This window comes from Macaca nemestrina, chromosome 1 (genome assembly GCF_043159975.1).
Source record: "Macaca nemestrina isolate mMacNem1 chromosome 1, mMacNem.hap1, whole genome shotgun sequence".
NCBI lineage: Eukaryota > Metazoa > Chordata > Mammalia > Primates > Cercopithecidae > Macaca > Macaca nemestrina.
The window spans coordinates 65,231,534-65,255,939 of record NC_092125.1 but is presented as its reverse complement, the minus strand read 5'-3'; the positions used below and the strand labels follow the sequence as shown (position 1 = coordinate 65,255,939).

Below are 24,406 nucleotides of genomic sequence, written 5' to 3'. Positions count from 1 at the left end.
GGGGTTTCACCATGTTGGCCAAACTGGTCTCAAATTCCTGACCTCAAATGATCCACCCGCCTTGGCCTCCCAAAGTGCTGGGATTATAGGCATGAGCCACTGCACCTGGCCAGTAATCTCTTTTCTTATAAGTGCCTTTCTTCTCCCCACCTTCATCTATTAAGATGATGTATAAGCCCCAATTCTAAACAACTTTTTGAATTACTCATCACTGAGTTTTCCCACATATACTCATGTTACATGTATAAACAGAATTTTCTCTCCTGTTAATCTGTCTTAGTCTAATTTGCAGGTCCCAGTCACTGAATATAATATGGTAGAGGAAAGGTGTTTTTTTTCCTCCCCTTTATTCCCACAGGAAACTGCTAATTCCAGGACAGGGTTTGTGTCTGATTTGTATTGTATTCCCTTCCACGGTGCTTCCTATTGCAAAGCAGTTGTCTGTTAAATGCATGCAAGTAATGCAGAAATAAATGAAAAAAACACAGTCATCCAGAAACTCTACCACAGCCCTCAAAATCCATATGATCACTTGCCATTTATCGCATGCTGCCTTATGATTTTTTATGTCTTATTTTTTTCTCAACTAATATGCAAATTCCTATAGTGTAAGCACCCTCTAAGATATGATTTTCAAAAAGTTAAAAATATGACACTTAAGTAAATATAAGACGAAATGTATCAAAGATTTAATTCAACTCATTAATGAGGAACCATTCAGATGCTACAACTGGTTCGAAGAATTTGAGGAATAGCAATGCATATAGTCTGTCAGTCAAAAGCATTCTGAAGTGACCTTTCCAATAGATACAAAACTGGTTAATATCCTACAGAGTAACAAACTGTAATATTTGCAATTGGCTTTTCTACCTGGTGGAAAGTAATTAAAACAAAATGGACAAAATATATTTGCTCTACTATAATCAGGAATCATTTGCATTGTTCTCAGATAAGAATCATTTGCATTCCTATCAATTTACTGCAAATTAACCTCTATGCTTCAAGAGTTCTAAAAGAGCCTAATTCATATAAAGTCAATCAGAGTCACATACTCCTGTGAATTGATCATCTCCAGAGGGCCTGCTAGAAAATGCCCAGGAATCCATTGAGCATTTACTCCAGTGATCTCTTTTTGCCAAACCTAAGCTTTCAATAATTTTTCTTTACATACCCCATGTTCTACTTCTTGAGGAATGAATGTTCTTCAGTATCTTTTATAGATTTATATACAGAATGTTTGTACAATAAATTATTTTAAAAAGGAAAAAAAGTCTAATTTAGCCCTACATAAATATGGACATAAAATAGAACATGTACTACAGCAAATACTTGCAAGTAATTCTTCATCTTAATGACTTACTTCAGATTCAGAACTATTAGGACTTTAGAAACCATATTGCTTATACTATTGTCTTACTAATATTTCTCCATAAAATATAAAAATACAAAAATATTCACACAAAGTGGGCCATATAGAGACAATAAATAGCATCACGAAGTTTGGGTCAAGTTTTTTCTGTCAAATGAGTTAGAAGAAAACTCTGCCTCAAAGGTTTTTGGATTTTAGAATTACAGATTAAAGAGAGAAACAGAGAGTGATCAAAAGAGAGAGAGAGAGAAATATGGTGGGTCTTGGGAGAGAGGCAGAATCAGACATAGATACAGAGAGATAGAAACGCTTAGGAACGGGTGTCTGGGGACTCTGAAGGACAAGTCTCCACCTGGCACTGCCATTGACCCCCACCCCAACCCCGCTCTTCTTCCTCAGCCCTCTCTCTCTGCAGGATGAGCAAGAGCATCAGAGACAGAGATGGAGACAAAAGACAGACAGAGGAGACACTGACAGAGTGAATCAGAGAGAGACAGAAATAAAGACAGAGACAGAGGAATTTCTCCTCTTCCCTCTGCCTCTCTCCTCCTCTCCCCAACACCTCTCCCTTCACCACCTTCCTGCCTCCCTTTGCTCCCTTTCCAAGCCTGCATGTTCTTCAGGGCTTTCCCTCGGCTCCAGGACAGGGTCCTCCTGGAGCTCCTGATGGGTGAATATTTACACCACAAGAGTAAATAAAGATTAGAGGCTTATGTATTTTACTATGAGTATCCAAAATTAGATAAATTAACAAATGAGCATTTGCAGGCTCTTTTATTTCTTTGAACATTAAAAGACGATTGGATCTATGCCAGATTGTTTCCTGAAGAACTGAGGTAATAGGTCAGGTGAAACTGTTGTTCTCAGACCCATTTCATTGCTTTACAATGGAACGGGCAAGCTGGGCATAGTGGCTCATGCCTGTAATCCCAACATTTTGGGAGGCCGAGGCAGGTGGATGGCTTGAGCCCAGGAGTTCGAGACCAGCACAGCAAGACCTCATCTCTACAAAAAAAATATATGAATATATGAATATATTCAAATATATATGAATATATATCAAATATATTCATATGAATATATATCAAATATATATGAATTCATATGAATATATATCAAATATATATGAATATATATGAATATATTCAAATATATGATATTCAAATATAGGAATATATATGAATATATGTGAAATATATGTGAATATATGTGATATATAATATATATCATATATATGAATATATTCATATATATTTGAATATATTCATATATTTGAAAATATTTATATATATGAATATATATATTCGAATATACATATGTATATATACATTAGACAGGCACGGTGGCATGTGCCTGTAGTCCTAGCTACTTGGGAGGCTGAGACAGGAGGATCACCTGAGTCCAGGAGATCAAGGCTTCAGTGAGCTGTAATTGCACCACTGCACTCCAGTGTAGGCAGCAAAGCTAGAACCTGTTTCAAAACAAACAACAACAACAAAACACAAAGAAATGGGCAGATGGTAGTTGAAGGAAGAGATCAGGAGGCGAGGAAGGAGGAGTAGAAATATAAAAGTCAGCAATGCCCAATCTGGGGGAAGAGTTATGGGAAGTTATAAAGGGGCACACACATTGCAGTGTGTGTAAGATTTTAGGAGAATTCAGGAAAGACTATTTTAAGAAGTTCTACAGGGTGTCATGAATGAATTCCCTTTGGTCTTTGTCAAGAGAATTCAGAAAAGATTTAAATTGCTCTTCTAATTGTTTTTTACACGTTGGGTTGATGTTTCTTGAATGCCTCAACAAAACAACCCGGGCCAGAAAAGTGTTGGGGGTGCACAGACACATAGTCAAATTTATGAACAAGGCATTTGAGGTTGGGGCATGGAAAAATACTGAGGCACAGTGTGTGTGTTATTTGTGCATGAGAATGTAATTCCTTAACCCTGAAAACAGGACAAGGAGTGGAGTGTGCGGTAAGGAACACTGAAAACAGCCCCCTGAGAATTTGGTTTGAGTGCTTTTACAAGGCCACAGGTGTCTCACCATCCGACCTCAAAAAGCCATCTAGTGGATGTTTGTGGTTTAACAAAGCCCTTTCAATAAATAATGGTGTTCAGATGCTGTGGCGGACTCTCTCGCAAGAGCTGCCCCCTGCCCCGCTCAGCTGGAATTTTCTAAGAACTCATTCTTGGCATTCACTGCAAGTTATAAGCTTTGCAAAAAGTAGCCTGAAGGCAGATTCCATGAGAACATAAATTTTAAAGAATTTTTAAAAATCAAATTGTTCATGAAACACTGTAGAATAAGCTTTAATTATGAGTTTAGATGGACCTGCACTGTGGCAAGATCAGAGGTGATGCATTGTTACTCTAAGTTTTAGGGGACCAGAATAAGTCACCTCAAAATATGCCCCTTTGGCATAAAGATTATTTTGAACTGCAGGCAAATGAGATGCCATGGAAGCAGAAAGAAGCCTTCCTGGAGTATCTCTTAGATGACTATAAGCAGAAACTTCTGAGGAAAGAGGACTGCTCCCTAGGGAGCTTTATGTCCATAAAGAAGCCAGTGGTCAAGACAGACCTACACAAACCTTCTCCATTAGTTTCTTTCGGGTATTTGCCTTCTCAAAATTTGCAGCCCTAGAAACTCAACAGTCTTTTCCTTTGTCTTGTCACTTCTCTACAAAGTTATTGCCCATTTGTTAAGATGCTATATAAATCTAAGCTCTAACTCCCCTTTGAGTTACTCATCATGAGGTTCCTCCCAGGTGGAACACACCCAGGTGGGGTGTGCTGCACACATTAATAAATTGTTTGCGCTTTTCTTGTCAATCTTTTTTGTCAGTCTGATCTACAAGGTCCCAGGCAGAGAACTTAGGAGGGTAGAAGGAAAAATAATTTTTTCCTCTCTTACAAAGTAATGGCAGACTAATTCCTCAAAGGCTACTGCTCACCTTGTTATAGCCCTTCAGACCTGCTGCAATGTTTCAATTACCTACTAAGGCAGATTGCTACTTCAGTAGCTATTGAACCCTTCTTTGGGAACTAAACCCTAATTATAACTGGCACAAAGTCACTTGGAATAAAAACATTCCAGCCTCCATGAAAGCTATATGTAGCCACTTGACTTTGTTTTGGCCAATGAGATATAAGCATAAGTGTGTTTGCAAAATCTAGAAAATATTCTTTTTTAATTTTTAACTTTACAGTAGGTATATATATTTATGGGTTACATGAGAAGGGAAATATCCTTAAAAGAAGTTGGTATGTCCTGTTGCCTTCTTCCTTCCTGCTGGCCAGAGTGTAAACATGTTTTCTGCAACTGGAGTAGCCACCTTCCTCTATGAAGTAGAATCCAACACATTGTTCTTTTTGAGCGACAGAGAGAGAGAGAGAGAGAGAGAGAGAGTCTCACTCTGTCATCCAGGCTGGAGTGCAGTAGCATGTCATAGCTCGCTGAAGCCTCAAACTCCCAGGCTCAATCAATTCTCCTGCCTCAGCCTCCCGAGTAGGTAGGACTACAGGTGTGCACCACCATTCCTGGCTGATTTATTTTTTATTTTTGTAGAGAGGCGGTCTCACTATATTGCCCAAGCTGGTTTTGAACTCCTAGCCTCAGGCAATCCTCCTGCTTCAGCCTCCCAAAGAGCTGAGATTACCAGCCTGAACCAATGTGCCCATGGAGATGTTATTTTAGATTTACTGAAATCCACTGCTGAAACCAACTCTAATCTGAAACACAGTTTGAGTGAAACGACTCAGGAATTTAAATTCAGAAAAGAATGTTTAACAGACTTTATTAAAGCATACTCTGACACAGCTTCCCTTCCCATCCATAAATTCTACAAATATAATGGATGAAAGAGGAGAGAACCCAGGAAGTGAAAACTAAATGTCAATGATAAGGCAAACATATCAGTAATGAAGGAAACCCAAATGGATAAACAAGTTATTCTCTGAAAGTAGGCTGGATGTTCGGTGGAGGGCATTAAACTTGTTGAGAATAGACCCCATTAGAGCTGCAACGCTGCTTCCCAGGGGTTCCTATGCTTCTGAAATTATTTTTGCTTAATTTCAGAGAAACTTTCCTATAGAATCTAATCTGATTTTCACAGGTAGAGTGTTGCATACAACCAAAAAGGCATTTAAATGCCTTTGGGAATTCAGAAGAGTAGTTGTTCTGCCTGTAAAGGGCTGAAGGAATGCAGCTGACATTGGCTTGATGAGAATAAAAGAAGAAAGACCATGCTTTGATGTTTTTAAGAGAAGGAAAATAGTACTCTCCATGATTACAGTGATGCTATCTCATTGAAAACCACATTCTTAAATATTCCAGTGTGCAGTAAAAAATATTCCAGTACATCATATATTCCCCTCCTCCACTTAAATAGTATCAAATGCATGTCACTGGATTATTTTTTCTTTTACATGTTAAAAGAAAGAAATGGAGAAGAGAGTATGGACAGTATTACCTAGCTCCTGGTTTCCTACCCTGAGGTCCAAGAATGGGTTTCAGGTCATAACCTCCATAAACTATATGCAAAACCTGTGTGTCAACCTTTTTCTGGGTAGAGAGTCCTTAGCATGTCAAATTCTCAAATGAGTTCAAGAGAATGAATGAAGGTTAGATGGTGCAAAATACTTCTAGAGACCATAAACCTTGGTGATGGGCCACTGTCAGACTGCCACAGGAAGTACCCATGGGCTCGTCACCTCCTGCCAAGTTCAAAACCAGCTTGGGCAACATAGTGAGACCCTATCTCTACAAAAATAAAAAATAAATAGCCAAGGCAAGCTAGTGAACCTGAAGGTTGATGCTCCTCACAGTGAGTCCTAAGTGAAGACCCTGGAGAGGTCTAAGAAATGGTGTAATAATGAAACCTACAGGAGAAAGGCAAATAATGACCATCACCCAACACTGAAGTACTCTCTAAGTAATCATTTTCTAATACTGTTATCTTTGCTAAGTTACCAGCAACATTTTAAAATAGTGTGGCATGTGTCTATTGGGTCTTTACATTTACCTTGTTCTGAGATATGATTGGCTTTATAAAAATCTCGACAGTGTTGAGGTGTGTCACTCAGTAATGGTGCTCATTTACCTCTCTCTAAAACCCAGAGAATGATTCCAGACACCCCAGCCTTTTACAAATGATGGTTTGATGGCTGAATTAGAGAACACTTGCAGAAGTGCCTGGAGATATTTCCAAGAAAATTAAACCTTGACACCACATCCTCATTACTGTCAGTCCACCAGCTAGACTATTAAAGCTCAATGTACATATAACCAGTCTCTCACCTGTTTTCAAATTGGAGAATTCATAAGGCATTTTCATTCTATCAGAAGGACCCTTGAACTTAAAGAATCTGGAAATCCTCTGTTGTTATTATGAGCATTTCATTTTACCTCTATTTGCTATTGACCCCAAAAGAGTGTTCCAAGTTACTTTATCATATACATTTATGTAACCATTATCCAACATTATTTGGTCAAGGTCATTCATGAGGGCAAAAACATCCCCAGTAGAAAGAGATGGGTTATGTTACAAACCTGCTGTTAACCTTTCCTTTCCAATAATAAACTCTAGACAAAGGTCAGGGACTTTGTTTTAGTCACTGCCTGGCAATTAACAGGTAGTCGCTAAATATTTGTTAAATAAATAAATGAAACTCTAGGATGTCAATAATGCATGGAAGTCACAATCTTACTGATATCATTTTGAAATGCTGGTGGAACTTGAACTGGTTAAAATTACTAGTTGGAAATATACATACAATCTAATAATTTGAAAATCATTTTAAGCTAGTTTCAAACACATTTTGGACAATGTTAGTATTTTGCATACATATAATGTACCAAATGTTATCTTTTTGTGTGTTATCTTAAAAATTGCATTTTTAATTAAAAATAATTTTATTGTATTTTCTAATTACAAAAGCAATACATATTAGTTGCATTTTTAGCATGATTTTATTAATCCAGGAGATAAACATTTCTCCAGAGAAATGCATCTCTTGGTTTACACTTATAATAAAAATCAATGAGAAACAAAGTATTCAAAAAAATCCACTGTCCCTTAACATCATTATTTTCCTTTTACAGAAGACAGATATCTACATTCTGGAAAATTAAAATTAACTTAAACTAATATGACATTAGACTTAAAAGGTCTACCTATCTAAATTCTACAAAAAAAAAAAAAAAAAAAAAACCCGACAACACAAACTATATTACATTCTGATTAAATACATGCAAACAGTGACATGAAAACTCAAAAATGCCTTACATGGATAGAATAAATAACTAAATATAAACATTGTTTGATCATCAAAAGACAGTTTTTGATGCAGAGAGAAATCCATATCACAACAAAATCATTACAGTACAGCATGTGGTAGGCAGCCAGATGAAAATCATCTGCTACTTAAGAAGCCTTCCTGAAGGCAGCTTTGTGCATAGAAAAGAAGCTCCTAGTTGCTGGATGCTGAACTGCCTGCAGCCCAGCTCATCACATCTTAGGTAACAGAGTCCTGTATCATCCACAGTATAAAAGAACCATTTGAGAAAAGCTACATTTCGTTACTTTTCTTGCTACTCACCCTTTTGCCCAGCAAGTGAGCATTTGAGTGAAAAGGAAAAAAAAAAAAAGAAAGAAAGAAAAGTAAAGCTACAAACATACTATTCTTTAAAAAAATAGACTTTCCTTGCAAGATATAATATCCTGTGGGGATTCCATATGCTCTTCAGGAACAGTGACATGTCAAAATCACATTTACAGAGATACATTCATACATTTGACAATCACTAGGGAAGAGTTATCTAATTTGTCTGTAAGGGAAAGCAGATGACTAATGCACTGAGGCGCTGGTCCATGACCCCATCACCCTCACTTTTACATGAGAGACCAGTGACCACAATAGTGACAAGTGGCCAAGAGGCAGGTATCAGGAGACTACTGCCCTCCAAATCACAGCCACAGCTCTCTCAAGGACTGCATCAGAGTGACAGAGCCCACAGAGGGGCAGGTCTCCTTCCACCTGTTCTGAAGCCAAAACACTCCCTGATCGGGAGCTTTCTTGACTTACTCATGTGATATACATGGCACTCTACTTTTCTCTCTAGCCCATGTTCCCAACCACCTGGGAGAACCACATCAGCCCCACCTTGATGCATGAGAGGCACATGCATCAAGTTGAAAATACAGTAGCTACAAAAGGAAACTTAGAAGATGGGTACCCATTTCGGGGAGTCTTGCAGTCAGATCCTGTCCTGAAGGGCCTGGAACAAGAAAAAGTTCTTTAAATGAAAAGGTTGCTACTGACACTGTTCTTCTATCACTGCAGAAGATGTTTTAGGGACTGAATTTCTCAGAAGACTCTCCATTCAGCTGATTTGTCTCTTGCTTCCAATGTGGCAAATGGTACCTGCTAGTATATGTATATTAGACTCTAGCCTGCTCGCCTGGAACAGATGCAGAGACCAGCTCTTACCTTCTCACTTGAAAAGTACATCTGAAGAAGTGCATTTGCACTTTGGGCAAAAAAGAGCCAGCAAAGGATGCAGACAGTCACAGCTAGGATGTTAAATGCCTATACAGAATGAGATTGACCGACTTGGACCAAACCCAGCAAAGAGATGACAAAAAGTCATTGGTTCAGGTTGCTAAATGTTTTGAGGCACAGGAAAGTTAAATTTTTCAGTGTAACTGATATTCCCATTAGGCAGGAGGGGAGGAAATGTGGTGGCGTTTCTCCAGGCCTCGTTTTGGTGGCCCCCCAAAGTCCAGTTCCCACTTAACTTCCTGTTCTAGCCTCTGTGGAGCTGACATCCCAAGCTTTTCAGTAGATCCCAGTCCTTTGGAGAGGTGTGGCCTGAACATCCACATCATTAGCAAGGAAACATGGGGGATGCTGCGGAGGGGCGTCTGTGCACAGCCAGCGTGGTCTCTGCTGCCTACAAGCCAGAGAGGAAGAGACACAAAGCTATTACACCACCGCCAAGCAGCGAACATAAAAGTAGAGCAGAATCTTTCCCCTACCTTCCCTCCTCCCTCAACCTCCTCATTCCCACATCCATACACATGCATGAATACACTGGCGTGCCTACACACACACCTTGACTCTGGGGAGTCAGGCAAACTCGAATGGCGTAGTCATGGGCTTCTTTCCCTGAGGAGCTGACCTCGTGACCATATTGGACCAGGCACTCCTTTCAGACCTGGACCATAAGCTACATATCCAAGATATGATGCAGAAGCAGTCAGGATCCCTCTGGTAGAAGGAGATCGTGTAGGCTATGTCAGCCAAAACACCATGCCAATAAAGTGACACTGTAATCAGGGGCTACTTGGCTTCTGAGGAGGGTCCCTACTGTTGTAGTTATACGAGTCCATTCTGAAATCAGTCATTAGAGCAGATCAACTTCTTCCTAGTAACTGGCATCTAACATTTTACCTTGTGGGAAATTTTTCCCCTAGCATGGTGCTTCTCAAATGTTAAATGTGCATATGAATCACCTGGTGGTCCTGGTAAAACGAGGATTCTGACTCAGGAGGTCTGGGATGCGGCCTGGGATTCTGCATTTCTAATGAGCTTCTGGTCTTTAAGGTAACAAGGAATAAGGCATGAGAAGGGTAAAACAATCCCATCTGTATTTCCTGTCTCAAAAGAAATTAAGTGCTGTTTTATACCCGTGACCATAATCTCTTTAGAAATGGGCAAATCACATTTTAGGAGGAACAGTCTACTAAGTGCTAAAAAATCTCCAAAAGTTTTCTTTATAATAAATAACATGAGTTACATATTGCTAATGGGAATTACTGCATAGTGCAGTGAAATGTAATTGTTTCTTAATTCTTGCATAAGTGCCAACAGGTACACATTAACTATTGAAGTTCATGTGCTTTCCATAACGTTCTTCCTGTCTTCCCCAGAAGGTGGCAGAAGAGAGCCATGGATACACCATGATCTTCAATTACAGTGAGAACTCGTGGCTTATCTTGAATCTGAATCCTTGTGCAGCATGAGGCAAAGTTTTAGGGGTGGGGAAGGGATGGGAAACACAACTGAAAATACTAAACAAAAAACCAGAAGCCTTCTGATAGGTTCAAGTTACTCAACAATTTTATTTACCCATTCTACACACACACACACACAAAAACACATTTCAAATACAGTTATGCACACTTTAAATGGATCTGAGTGGCATACTTTGTTATCAGTGTCACCCAATTAAATCAGAATGTTGCTAAAGACTTATGTTCCTACTTTCAATAGAGCAGTGCCTAGGAAATCTGCAGTAAAACTCTATTCCTAGGCTTCCCAATCTGGCCCATTCCCATTCAACCCAGAGATGCTCAGCCCCACATAGCAAAAGCATCACCATACCAGCGTAAGTTGATCTTCTTGTTACGTCAACATAATATAAAATGTACATAAGCAATTCAGATACAAAAACATTGCATAGGTAAACATTGGTCACAGATATCCAGTGAAAGGCTTACTGGAAATAATACTTTTGCCAACCCTTAAAATCAATTTTTAAATGCCAAATTTTCTGCTCATTTTTACTTACTAGATTAAGTGTTAAAGCCAAATGCATGGCTGACTAAAAATAGCAGCCCTATCCAATGGAATACAACATTCCAGAACAGGGTAAGCTGGCGACACAGAAGCTTCAGAAACGAACAGCGGAACTGAAGTTCTGCCCTAAAGCAGGGGACTGGATGAGATGACTTCAAGTAAAGGTAACAACTCCAGGCTCTAAACAGGCATTCCCTTAGCTGAGTTCACAAAATACCATAAAAGTGATGTATAACCTTTATCTTTTACAAAATGATGAGAATTTGGCCACTACTGTATAAGAAATGTCTATTTAAAATCATATCCCCTATAAAGAAAACATGTGGAGTGCTTAATTCCTTTCTTTGTTAGACACATTTAATAGAGAATTACCATAATGTACATACACTTCAGTGGATACAATCAGAAAGCAGGCAGACTGTGAGCTTACAGACCCTATAACGTTAGTCAGGCAACACCCAGATTTTACTAGTCTATCAGTCAGCTCACGGACACTACTAGAGTCTGTCAGTCAGTCAACACATAGACATTACTAGAGTCTGTCAGTCAGTCAACACATAGACACCACTAGAGTCTGTCAGTGACAAACAGATCCTACTAGTCTATCAGTTGGTCAACATATAGACACTACCAGAGTCTGTCAGTCAGCACACAGACACTGAAGTCAGTCAGCACAGAGATCCAACTAGAGACAGTCTCCTGGACAGTATGGGTCTAAATTAAATCCCTGGACACACTTCTGATATCTGTGTCACCTTCAGGGAAAGTCAATTCTACCCCACCAGTGTTGCAACCTGACTCAGTTGTTATATATTTTCAATAAGTCAAAATACATACTAGAAAAGCTGGGTAAATCTGTCAAATTTCTTGACAATGAACACAACGTGGCTTACAGGCTTGGCAAAGACAATGGAATGTGCATAAGATTACATAACCCAGATACAATTCTTCTGATTACTGGATACTTTTTCCCTTGCCCATTGGCCACTCCAACCACCAATGAGTTTCTGTCAATTAAGATCTCCTGCTCACAAAAAAAAAAGAAAAAAAAAGTAACATAGATGAATTTATTTCCAAACAGCTATATCATATGTTTCTTCAAAATGCCAGTGTCTCTGAAGACCAAATGTGGGTTGCAAAGAGGATTACCCAGATCCTCATATGGAATACTCACCCATTCAGTCTAGGGGTACAAATATATTGTGTCCTTAACTCCAACTTCTTCGGAAACAAACAAACAATAACAACAACAACAGAACACCAGAGGCAAAGATATAGGGCAGATCCCTAGTACCATGCAAGTTTCTAGAAGCTTGTCTTATTCTACTTTACAACTCAATGTAAAATCATCCCTTTACCAAAACACAACAACAATACAGATAAGAGCTAAATTCCAATTTAAGGATTAGGAGATAAGAAGAGAAGCAGGCTCTCTAAATCTGCTTTAGAATTCTCTTTCAAATCTGTCATAGACTTGAAGCAAGAATAAGAAAACAGAATAATTTCCCTTTCCCCACTTTAGACAAGTAAATTTTAAAAAAAAATTTTTTAGAGGTGAGGTCTCACTATTTTGCCCAGGCTGGTCTCAAGTGATCCTCTGGCCTCAGCCTCCCAAGTATCTGGGATTACAGGTATAAGCCACAGCAACTGGCTTGTTCCAGTAGATTAAATGCTAATGTCTTTACCTATTTCTCACAAAACAAAACTTACAGCTTCAGCAGAGAGTACTTTAAGTCCATTTTTATTTTGTAGGACTTGTGACAGACATAACCATAGTAATGTATACAGACTACCAATATGCATTCAAGTAAGAAAACCAGGAGAGAAAAGATGAGAAGTAGAGATGAAACTTCTCTAAAATTTGGAGTAAGAGCTCTTTTCCATTCTACATTCTCCTGGCTTCTTCCTGCTGGACTTTTCTGAAGGGATCTTGCTTTAGAAACTAAAGGATGCTGAAGCCCTTGCTTTTCAAATTCCAATTTCTCATGTCCTGTCTGAGGATAAGACCACCTCAGCTCCTCTTCTGGAGAAAGCAAACTAGCACGGGGGAGAGTGGGGAAATAGTGGCAGGCTGAGAGCCACAGTGAACATCCCATGACCTGTCTCTAACGCTGGGGTTAATGACAGATTAACACAATGCTAGCTTGTTAGAGAAGTCCCCTCTTGCTAGGAGTAGGTACAGTGTTAATCCAAAGTCTGTGGAAAAGTGCTCCCTCCTCTCATTCACTAGCTCTGAATTACTCTCACCTCACAGCAGAAGAAAGGCTGAATGCCCATTTGGGCTACAGATGCCAGCATCCAAGCAAATGTAGACAATGCAATCTTGTAAAAGTGCCAAACATGCCTCCCCAACCATATCTCATTCTCACGTTGGTGGTGGTGGGGGCATCCCCATCCCCTAATCCTTGTAGTCTCATAGCCATAGGACAACAGGAAAGTCAGGAGAGGCGATGTGATGGTGAACACTTCTAGACTCAGAGTGTTGCTATAATGTAAATGTCCACTTGTTATAAATTACATGTCCTGTCTCTTAAAATAACCTTCCTCTGGGCAAGGACCTTTTCTTCTACTTCTATGTATCTTTCCCCTATCCCTGCCCGCACTGGCCCAAAGCTCCACAAAGACACTAAGTACACGTTATATAACCACTAAACAAGAATAGCAGGTTACTTAACATATTGGACACAATTTTGAGAAGAATCTACGTAAGCAGCCTTTAGAAGCTGGCTGTGGTATCCTATGTGGGATACATGAGTAAAGGACTTGGGGTCAGGAGTCAGTTGCCAGTGAAGACAACCTTTATCATCCTGCAGGGTCTGTACCTCTCCCCAGGGTGCTTAAAATCCAGAGGCAATTATTTAATTCAGTGATTTGTTCCACATCACTCAGCAATGTAAAGGGTTAAAGATGGGACTAGAACCTAGAATAACCCTCAAACACAGCAGCCTGCCTTCCAGGGGGTTATATCATTTAACATTATGATCTGCTCAAACATCAAACCCAAAGAACTGTCCTTTCAGGATGATGAGGAATTCAGAATTCCTAGGCTGACACTTTTGTCTGAGGAACTATTATCCCAGTATTTTTCCACCTAACTTTCTAAGGTGGAGTTCTTAACCCGGGCTATGAATCAGAATCATCCGGGAAGCTACTTAAATACATGCAAGTCCAGACCCAGACCCCAGAGATTCTGAGTCAGTATTAAGCATAAGGTAGACACAGACATGTTTATGATTCAACAATTCTAAAGGAGATTCTTTTTTTTTTTTTTTTTTGAGACGGAGTCTTGCTCTGTAGCCCGGGCTGGAGTGCAGTGGCCGGATCTCAGTTCACTGCAAGCTCCGCCTCCCGGGTTTACGCCATTCTCCTGCCTCAGCCTCCGAAGTAGCTGGGACTACAGGCGCCCGCCACCTCGCCTGGCTAGTTTTTTGTATTTTTAGTAGAGACGGGGTTTCACGGTGTTAGCCAGGATGGTCTCGATCTCCTGACCTCGTGATCCGCCCGTCTCGGCCTCCCAAAGTGCTGGGATTACAGGCTTGAGCCACCGCGCCCGGCCTCTAAAGGAGATTCTAAGGAAAACTCCTGGATGAGAACGACAGCAAAAAGTCTTCCATTAACAAATGAAAACACCCTTGGAAAACAGCTAACTTCTTCTCACTGGCTACCTCTAAAAGACAAGCTGATAACTTTAAGGTGGGGAGTCACCTATCTCTTTTTAAAATCCCATAAGAACCCTAAACTTGCCTCTCAAAAAAACATACATATATTTGTACATTTTGCAGGCAAAATTGGGAAAGAGGATAAGCCATCAAGGTCATCAAGGGGCTAAGAATTTCTTCCCTGAAGATTTTACCTTTAACCCTACAAAGAAAATGAAATGACAGAAATGAATAGAGAAATACAAACAGTTAAGAGCTACATCCCACAGGGTTCCAAGGACTTCTCTGGACATCAAGATGAGATAGTTTCTCCTTATGAACAAAAGAATACTCCAATGAGAGAGATTAAATTCATCATCAAGCTTTTCCACATTTGGGGGGAAAAAATGCTCATGTAAAAACTATTGTGTTTTGATGTTTATTTCTTCCAAAGGAGAGTGTGCTGAAAGTATTCAAAAATAAGCAGTTTTAGTGAACTCTTCTCTGCCTCTTGCCTTGAGCAATTCAAACATCAGTGGTGACTCCTGAATCTAACTGCCCTTCTAAACAGCCCCAGAGGATACTGGATTGGCAGGAAAAGTTGCTGTGATTGGCAAAGAACCTGGGAGCCATGGGAGAAAAGATATGACTACTCACCAAGAGTCCTGTAAGAGCTAGAGCCCACCCTACTCTCCTAAACCCCACTCTGCGGACCTCAAAAGACCCAGGCCTGACTAAGTTAAAAATAAAAACCAAGACATTTCCCACATGCTCAGAGCCAGATTCCCCCAGGGCAACGAAGACTTAGGACTGTTTCTCATGAAAGGAGGCAAGAACTCTCACCCTATGTCCACTTGCAAGCTCGAGAATATTCTGTGGATGTTCTGTAGCCTAGGCTGGCCCTTGCAGGACCTAGCTGGAAAGAAAGAGAGAAAGGAAAGGAAAGACTCCTCCAGTCCAGATCCATTTAGACCCACTGCAGAAAGCATCAACTGGGCCAGACTTGTCTCTTGCCAATCACCCCTTCCTTCCTAGACAGACACCACAATGTCATGCATTACACTGGACAATCCAGAGGGGACATGAAAGTGGGGAAAGAAAGCAGTCAAGTAAGGACTGTGAGGAAAACACACAATGAAGAGACGAAAGTGAAGGAAAAATAGACTTTTGTCCCCACACTGCTCACCCGCCCTCCATCCCCCAACACTTCACCAACACGAGGACATTAGTGAAGTAAGACACCAGAGAACAGAGAGAAGAACCAAGAGTGTGGGGCATGCTCAGCCCCAAGGGGGCCTTTTTCCTCCTCCTCCAGACCATCCCATCTGATAATCTGTCCTAAAAGACTCAATTTGCTAACTTGCCCCTGGGTGGAAAGATGTTTCAAACTGGAGAACAGCTAAAGTTGTCCTATAAACACGTAACCTCATGTTCTGTGTTAAGATTCATGGTGAAGTGTCAGGGGTGGGGGTGGAGGGAGGAAGTTAAATGACTCCTTGGTGATTAGTGGCAAAGGCAGGAGGCCAGGGCTGGAGGGAAACACACGGTTACACCACCGGAATGCTGACTTGGGTCTTCGGCTAGTCGGCCCCTTCTTGCAAGTCCTGGGCACGGAGAGGGCTGAGGGGCTTGAGGGGCCGGCTCCCAACACTGTAATTTCTTGGACGCCTTATTGTATTCGAACTGGACAGAGGCGTAAAGCTGTTCCTTCTCATCCTTACAGGGGTTTGGTTCTTGGGGAAGTTGTTCTGATTGGAAATGGAGGGACACCACACAAATGAAAGCCAAGCCAAAAGCTCACTCATACAGTTAATAATGCGCTTGTAACCACAACAGCTTCCCTCACTCCTGCTCCTCTGCACAGAGGCTCCCTCATAGGCACAGGCCATGGTCTGGCCTCCTAGCATCAGGGAGCTAAAAGGGAGAAGCTTCTTGAGCATAACATTCTAAAGCAGGAAAAAGACCCAAAGAAAGGAAGGGGCTTATTGAAGACCACACAGATTACCAGGGACCGACTTAGGAACGAACCTACACCTCCTGACCCTCACCTTATAGGCTCCTCTGGACTCTGCTTTCCAAAGGGACACTTGGGGTTGGAGCGGGGTGGTAATTTGCATTTCACTTCAGCCAAACACTTTCCATATTTAATTGAATTTCCAGGAGCCAGCATTCAAGGTTAAGACTCATGAAAGGGGTACTAATTTTAAAAAATAATAATTCCAACATCACTTTCAGACGTAGCGAACTATGTTGGAAGTAAGTTCTGAATCTGTTTCCCTTTTGTACATAAAAGAAACCCCAGACTCTTGATGCCAAAGCTTCAAAGACTCAAGGTGGCAGGGAAACTGGCATGGTCATCGTGGGAAAATACTTACAGTTGGCTTGTCACGGTGCGTGTTCACGGCCTCCACGTTAAGTTTAATTGTTTCCACTTTGCACCCTGAGAAAACAGAGGAAAGAGAGGACTTAAGGAAAAAGGTTCAATGGAAAATTCCTTAGTTTCATTATGGGAAAGTATACCACAAAGGAATGTATGCTTTTTGCAATACACATGGTCATGCATACATCCCTTTCAAAACAGAAGGCACTGATGGAGCTTCCCTGGTGTATAGGGATAATGAAGCTGAACTCTAGACAAACCTTAGAGAAAATTCTGACCTTCCTCAATTCCCAGCTCCCGCCAGCCCCTATGCGCATAGTTACCGTAGGCCACAGGAGTAAGTTTGAAGATGGTATGGAGAGGGCATCTCAAGTATGGTAGCTCATCTGAAAACAGAAAGACCAGGTGAGGGAAGTCTCTTAGTATTATGGAGTAAGGTCAAGTTAGTGGAAGAGACAATCTACAGAGCTCATGAGTTTCCCTTACTCTGACCACCTCTTAGAGTTGTACAACTCCTCCCTTAAACTCCAGACCACAAAGCCAGCCAACCTTCTGAGTGGCTAAGGAAGGAAATAAGGCCATCTTAGATCCTTCCATGCAGGCAAAACAGGAAGAAGTACTGTAGCCAGAGAGCCCAATGGAAGGGGTTCACCTGCGTACAGCAAAGGCCCGTAATACCTGGCCACAACAGCTTCCCAGCAGCTCAGGATGCTGAGCTCAGCCTCCACAATGCAGGCTTCCCAGGAGCTCTGGAAGATCGGGAAGGGAAGTATGGAAGAAGGCAGCGGTACCTTCTTACTTCCCTTACCCAGAAACAACTGCTGCTTCTAAGATACCACCCTCCTAGTAAGCAGCGTGGCAGGCTGGGGATATTCAACCACTGTCCTGATGCTGCCAGGAATGTCAGCGTGACACTGGCCTTTGAGCCAGGCAGGATCAAGGAGCACCAGTAGCAGCCACTCTCCATTGGAAGCTCTTGTAGCAGCAGAGCGAACTCAGCAAGTCATTGACCTAGTGGCTGCTGGGAGCCCCACACTGCTGTCTGGAGAAAGTACTCTAATTTGAGTGGAGACAGGGAGGTCTGTTTCCCAGGAATCCTGGTGCCACTGCAAGTCCAGCCCTCTCCCCCTGGATGTGTCTCCCAGCCCCTCCCTCAAAGGCACCTGCGCCCTTATCCAAGAAGTAGGCCAGGAGGCAGCGCATGACAGCCTGGTGGGAGATGACGAGGACATTGCCCTGACGTTCCAGCTCCATGATGACAGGCTCCAGCCGCTGCACCAGGTCCTGGTATGACTGTGGAGGGAAATGGGGCAGGCTGGCAAAAGCCCAGGTGCAAGTTGGCAGCTAAGTCAGTGGCTGGACCTTGGAGACTAAAGGCCACTTCTTCTTCCTCAGCTGGCTTTCCTCCTGGAAGCTCAGTGAGTTCATATCACCTGCCCCCAGCCCTGGTGTCTCTTGAGAAAACTCAGATCTTTCAAGAGCAATATTTAGACCAAGAAAACTACAGGTTAAGAAAAGGAAGTGTGAGTTCAACCTGTGTGTATGTGCTTTTTCTTCCACCAGATTCATTCAGGCACTGAGACAACAAAAGATTCCTAGGGGTTTCCTGTACCTCCGCCACTCAGTTTTATTTACTTTTGCCTCACACATCCCTAGAGTATGGAAGCCACTTAGACAAGGAAATAGCCTAAAACACTCAAGACGAGAGAGAAATAATTCCTATCCCATATATTTACTTGGAGACTCCACTTATGAGGGGGTGGGATTGAGAGTACAAGGAAAAAAAGAAATAAAAATGATTGTGTTGATTCTAAAACATATTGAACACAGAGGACACCTGGTCACCCTTATCTCTGGGAATCTTAACAATTAATGAGGCATTCGATTGTCTAAGCTAAATGAAACCAAAATGACCCAAGGGAAGGAAGATAAATGATGCCTAGAACCTCCAAATCACGTTCAATCCTTCCCCCAAATTAAAGCTAAACCTTCAGCAAGGGGCTAGGCAGTCACTTTACATGATGAGGGTGTCTTACCTCCCCACCAGGATATCGATACAGATACTTCTCTTGATCTCGAAGTGCAAATTCTTCTGGGTACCGCTTCTCAATCTCGGCATAGGTCATCTCTTCACACACGCCCTGCAAAAAGCCACTTGAAGCTGGCTTGAGGAGATAGACTGTCCCACACCAGCCCCATCCCAAATAAGGAAGATGACACCAAAGAATGCTAGTTTCTTAGTGCGCGCCAGGCACTGTGCTGGATCCTTTCATGTATTGCGGCCACCTGTGACCAGAGTGTCACAGAGTGTCGCAGAGTGTCACAGAGTGTCTGTGACTCACCGGGTGAGGAACACTGCAGGGAGGAGGCAACTTCTCCAGCTCAAGCTACCATGTTCTCCTACTACTGGGCGGGGGAACTTACAGGTCAAGAAAGTCAAGAGGCTAAAAGGAACAAGAAGCAGAGAAGGAGGGAAACTGAAGGGACTGGAGACTTTGCAGGAAAAATAAAAGGGTAGAAGGAAGGAAAGAAAAAGAAATGTCGGCCAGGCGCGGTGGCACACACCTATAATCCCAACCCTTTGGGAGGCCGAGGCGGGTGGATCACAAGGTCAAGAGCTCAAGACCAGACTGACCAAGATAGTGAAACTCCATTTGTACTAAAAATACAAAAATTAGCGAGGCGTGGTGGTGGGTGTCTATAATCCCAGCTACTAGGGAGGCTGAGGCAGAGAATTGCTTGAACCTGGGAGGCAGAGGTTGCAGTGAGCCAAGATTGCACCAGGGCACTCCAGCCTGGGCCACAGAGCAAGATTCCGTCTCACAAAATAAATAAATGAAGTAAAAAGAAAAAGAAATGTCCACTTTTGTGCTCAAGAAGAGAGAAAGCCAAGAGAAATTTTGGGAAAAACTTTTCTGAATAGCTGACCAAATTATCTAAGCAGAAAGTAAAGAAGTAGGTTGTTAGCTATTTCTTTTTCCCAGGAGGCAAATATACAAAGGAACAAAATGAGTCCTTGTTAGCCCCACTTTCCCCAGGTGCCAGAAAGGCTGGCTCAAAAATTGGTTTGGGTCCCATGATTGGCACAGGTATTGAAGCAGGCAGGAAACCCCCGACTGGGGGTGCAATTGTCCTCCCTGAGCCCCCGAACCGGCCATAGAGTCAGCTTCCTCAGAGTTTTTACTTGGTGGTTCTAGTTTCCTAGATAAAAATGTCCAAATAGTGACTTCTGAGAGTTCCTGCCTGAATATGAGACTCTTGTTGGCTTTTCTGGGCCTTCAGAGCTTCCTACTCACAGCATCAATCTCATTCAGAATCTTCCACTGCTCATAGGGCACCCCGAGAGACTCAGCAGTCTGTATGGTCCTCTTCAACTGGCTTGTCCACACTTTGAGGTCTGTTATCTCCTGTTCCGCCAGAAACTTCCTTAGAGCTTGGGCAAACTGGGGTTTAAAAATGAAAATTAAGGGTAAAAAGAAAACACACACACACACACACACACACACTCAACACACACATACACAAAGCCTGCTAATGTGGCCTGTAATGGACAATGTGCATAGCCATGGTCAAAATCCATAAGGTGCTACATAGTTAATATAAACCCAAAAGGAAATGAACTTTAACTGGAGCACCCTGTACATTGCTAAGTACACAAGTTGTGCCCAGTGAATATCTGATGGCTGAACGATCACAGCAGAAATGGCTCCAAGTTATCTACACTTCAATACAGAGCTAGACGCAGTGAGCAAGAACACACCTTGAGCACTTGCCTGACTATGGAATCACAGCCTCCGTTCAAATGGGATTTAAGTAAGGAGATAAAAGAGATGACCTCAGCCATGCCCTTCTAACTCTAAGCCTAGAAAATCCAGTGTGCTGACTAATTACTCACCTGCTTTCCCCTCACGGAGAGGCCAGAGTCACCCCCAATCTTCCCCAGGAGATTGAACTCGCTTTCTCCATGCCGGCAAAGGTAAATGGTGCGAGGCTGGACGTGGATATTCATGAGGTAGTAGACTATCTTGCTCTGGATGTAGTCCTGGACTCTGTTGACTAAAAATCGCTGGCCCACATTTATCACCTTGATGAAAGAAAGATCCCTGGGACAGGAAAGAAAAAAAAAATTCCCTGGGTATGAAAATCTGAGAATAAGAATCAGAGGGAAAAGGATTTCTATAGGGACTTGCAGGCTCACAGCTGCTCTTCCTCCCCTCCTCTGTCACACCCACGTTTATGGAACCAAATGGTAGGAGATTAATTACTCCTTAAAACAAAGATGAAGTACAATTTCCTGAACTTCTAGTCAGTTCATACCATTTCCTCAGTGCCTGTACTGTGACACGCGATGTAGATAAATATGATAAACAGAATTCAGGCTTCCCATCAGGGGCTAGACTAGGTGACCTGAAGATTTTGCTGCTAAGCCCGAAATTTGGTGAGAAAAATAGGCCCCATTTGAGGCAGTCAAGACCTGGCCAGAATATGGCATGACGAGCAATGAGGGGAAGGGAAGAGGCAGCAGAAGCACAGACAGCAATGTTTATACACTCCCTGCATCTACCTAATCATGCTTCTCTCAAAGACAGTTTCAGACATTGCTTGCTTTGAGATCAACATGAGATTGTTCTCTTTATAAAAGTCGTACGTGTGGCTGGGCACGGTGGCTCATACCTGTAATCCCAGCACTTTGGGAGGCCAAGGCAGGTGGATCAGGAGATCAGGAGTTTGAGACCAGCCTGGCCAACATGGTGAAACCCCTTCTCTACTAAAAATACAAAAATTAGTCAGGCGTGGTGGCGGGTGCCTGTAATCCCAGCTGAGATCATGCTACTGCACTCCAGCCTGGGCAACAAGAGTGAGAGACTCCATCTCAAAAAAAAAAAAAAAAAAAAAAAAAGTCGTAAGTGCTTATTTTAAATCAAAAAATCAGAAAAAATGATGGAAGCATGCAAATCACGCATCACCCTACTACCAGAGATAACATATACAAACACACACGTATATGTAGATCTTCTGTATGTTTTTCTAGGTGGGACTTTGTTCCAAATGAAGAATACTTTTATGCCATATCTAGGAGGTCGTTTTCAGCCTCCATATTAAGGGGATTCTGGGAAACCCACTTGAAGGAACTGAAAGGCTCAAAACATTAAACAGACCACTGTATTCAGTGTGCCATGCACATTAAATGTGCCATTTGCTTGGCTGCAGGTCTGTATTGTCTGAATAGAGCTGTTAACTGCCCTGAATGCATCCATGCTCTTTCATGAGGCCACATTCTTGCAGATGTCCATGTGTACACCATCTTTCTTTAACATGAACTCGGTTTTGCTATGGCTCATATACGTCATACATGACAAGTTAATCTATAGTCTATGCCATTCTGCCAACAAATGCTTTCATAGTAATGACAGCTGGCATTGATCAGACATTTCTCTGAGTCAGGCATGTTCCTGAGGGCTTTGCATGTTTTTTATATATACACACACACACACACACACAGAGAGAGATAAAAAATATGCAATATGTAATATATATAATATGTTATGCTATAATATGCATGATATACACACAAGCATTAATATATGTAAAATATTATATAATATATATACAGTAAACTTTTTAAAAACTGATGACACATCTCCGAAGGGTATCCTACAACACTCCTGTTCAGATAGGGAGCGGTGGTTCTCAACCACAGATGATTGTGACCCCCGGGGAACATCTGCTATGTCTGGAGACATTTTGGTTGTCACAGCTTGGAGGTGTTAACTGGCAAAGGCCAGGGAAGCCGCTAAACATCCTAAACATCCTACAATACACAGGACAGCTCCTACAATAAAGAATTACCCAGTTCAAAGTGCCAATAATACTGAGATTGAGGAAATCACACTCTAGAGACCAGAGAGAAAAAAATTGATGATAAAAACCACTTCCGGCCAGGCGCAGTGACACATACCTGTAATCCCGGCACTTTGGGAGGCCGAGGCAGGTGGATCACTTGAGCTCAGGAGTTCAAGACTAGCCTGACCAACATGGGGAAACTCTATCTTTACTAAACATTAAAAAAAAAAAAAGCCGGGCATGGTGGCACAGGCCTGGGGTCCCAGCTACTCGGGAGGCTGAGGTGGGAAGATCACCTGAGCCCGGGGGCAGCAGCTGCAGTGGGCCCTGATTTTGCCACTGCACTCCAGCCTGGGTAACGGAGCGAGACCCTGTCTCAAAACAAAACAAAACGCTTCAGTTTTTCATGTACAAGATGCAAGCCACAAATGCATACCTTATTTCTCTGGGATGATGTTAACACATCTAGATCTATAGATGTAGGTTATCAGAAGGAAATTAGAGAACTGAGGGAGAAAGGTTATTTTCCCAGATGAGACCTTTGCCTTGGGCCCTTCAAACGATGGCCTTAAACCTTACTTGTCATAGTTGTCTGGGTCAAGGGGTCGGTAGGTAACTTTGTAGCACTCAATTCTCTTCAGGAAGTCCTCCATCACGTTCTCTCTGTTCCTTTCAGGGTAGTCAGGGCTCGACACCTTAACCTCCTGAAATCATAAAAACAGTAAAGGCCTCATCAGAGGTCTGCCCTTAACAGCCCTCCTACAAATAGCCACTACTAAAAAAAAGAAAAAGAAGTCCATAAAAGTCACCTTTCTCTGGAACACTGGCACTCCACTCATTGAGTACCCCCTCCCCCGCCCCACCCCGCCCCGTCCTGTGACCCTGGCAACCAAAAAAGTTAAGACAACTGGGGAGTCATGTGCCTGCACTTGGCTGAAGGACAGAGGCAGTCACGCAGCCAAAGCTGCTCCTGGGCCCCAATCCCTTTATGTACTTTCCTGAGAAAACAGAACAGGCTCCAATGTTTCTCCATTACCACTCAGAATAGAGTGCTTGACCCCAGTGCCTGACTTGGGACCAGATGCCTCTTCCTCAGATGATCCCAAGTTCCTATGGCTGGGAGAGCACCTGCATAAGACCATGTACAGATATCTGCTCAGCCCAGCAGAGCACAACCCATCCAATGGGGACGGTCGTACACTGTGACCCCACAGGGCATAAGAAGCCTGATGTATAGAACACTGACTAGAATATTGGACAATTGCTGGGGAGATAACCTTCCTGTAGGTAAGTCCTGAAATGAAGAGTCTGATCTATTCTTCTTTTTTTTTTTTTTTTTTTTGAGACAGGTTCTCACTCTGTTACCAAGACTAGACTGCAGTGGCACAATCATGGCTCACTGCAGCCTCAACCTCTCAGGACAGGTTCTCACTCTGTCACCCAAGACTGGACTGCAGTTGTAAAATCACGGCTCACTGTGGCCTCAACCTCCCAGGCTAAGGTGATCCTCCTAGGCTCAAGCAATCCACCTGCCTCGTCCTCCCAAAGTGCTGAGACTACAGGCACAAGCCACCGTGCCCAGCTGATCTATTCC

At 42.3% G+C, this 24,406-nt stretch overlaps 1 protein-coding gene and 1 long non-coding RNA gene across 16 annotated transcripts in view; both read right to left on the bottom strand.

Annotated features, from left to right (window-relative positions):
• Positions 1 to 2,356: 2,356 nt before the first annotated feature.
• On the bottom strand, positions 2,357 to 5,450 carry LOC139358484 (uncharacterized). Its single transcript, XR_011613438.1, has 3 exons — positions 4,784 to 5,450; positions 2,765 to 2,840; positions 2,357 to 2,374 (listed from the first exon to the last, which is right to left on the bottom strand). It is a non-coding gene; the product is annotated as an uncharacterized lncRNA (long non-coding RNA).
• Positions 5,451 to 9,018: 3,568 nt separating this feature from the next.
• LOC105484866 (6-phosphofructo-2-kinase/fructose-2,6-biphosphatase 2) overlaps positions 9,019 to 24,406 on the bottom strand; it is a 45,655-nt gene continuing 30,267 nt past the window's right edge. For 7 of the 15 annotated variants that reach the window (XM_071079503.1, XM_071079496.1, XM_071079500.1 and 4 more), the window contains 8 exons: positions 23,392 to 23,516; positions 20,864 to 21,071; positions 20,265 to 20,411; positions 19,005 to 19,109; positions 18,132 to 18,261; positions 17,292 to 17,354; positions 16,964 to 17,028; positions 10,474 to 16,336 (listed from right to left, as the gene is read on the bottom strand). In XM_071079503.1, coding sequence (XP_070935604.1) covers positions 16,169 to 16,336; positions 16,964 to 17,028; positions 17,292 to 17,354; positions 18,132 to 18,261; positions 19,005 to 19,109; positions 20,265 to 20,411; positions 20,864 to 21,071; positions 23,392 to 23,516 — 1,011 coding nt within the window. In that variant the 3' untranslated portion in view covers positions 10,474 to 16,168. Of the gene's footprint in view, positions 9,323 to 9,884; positions 9,969 to 10,473; positions 16,337 to 16,963; positions 17,029 to 17,291; positions 17,355 to 18,131; positions 18,284 to 19,004; positions 19,110 to 20,264; positions 20,412 to 20,863; positions 21,072 to 23,391; positions 23,517 to 24,406 lie in introns of those variants that run through there. The other 8 variants (XR_011613423.1, XR_011613424.1, XM_011746931.3 and 5 more) reach the window with 8 other exon arrangements.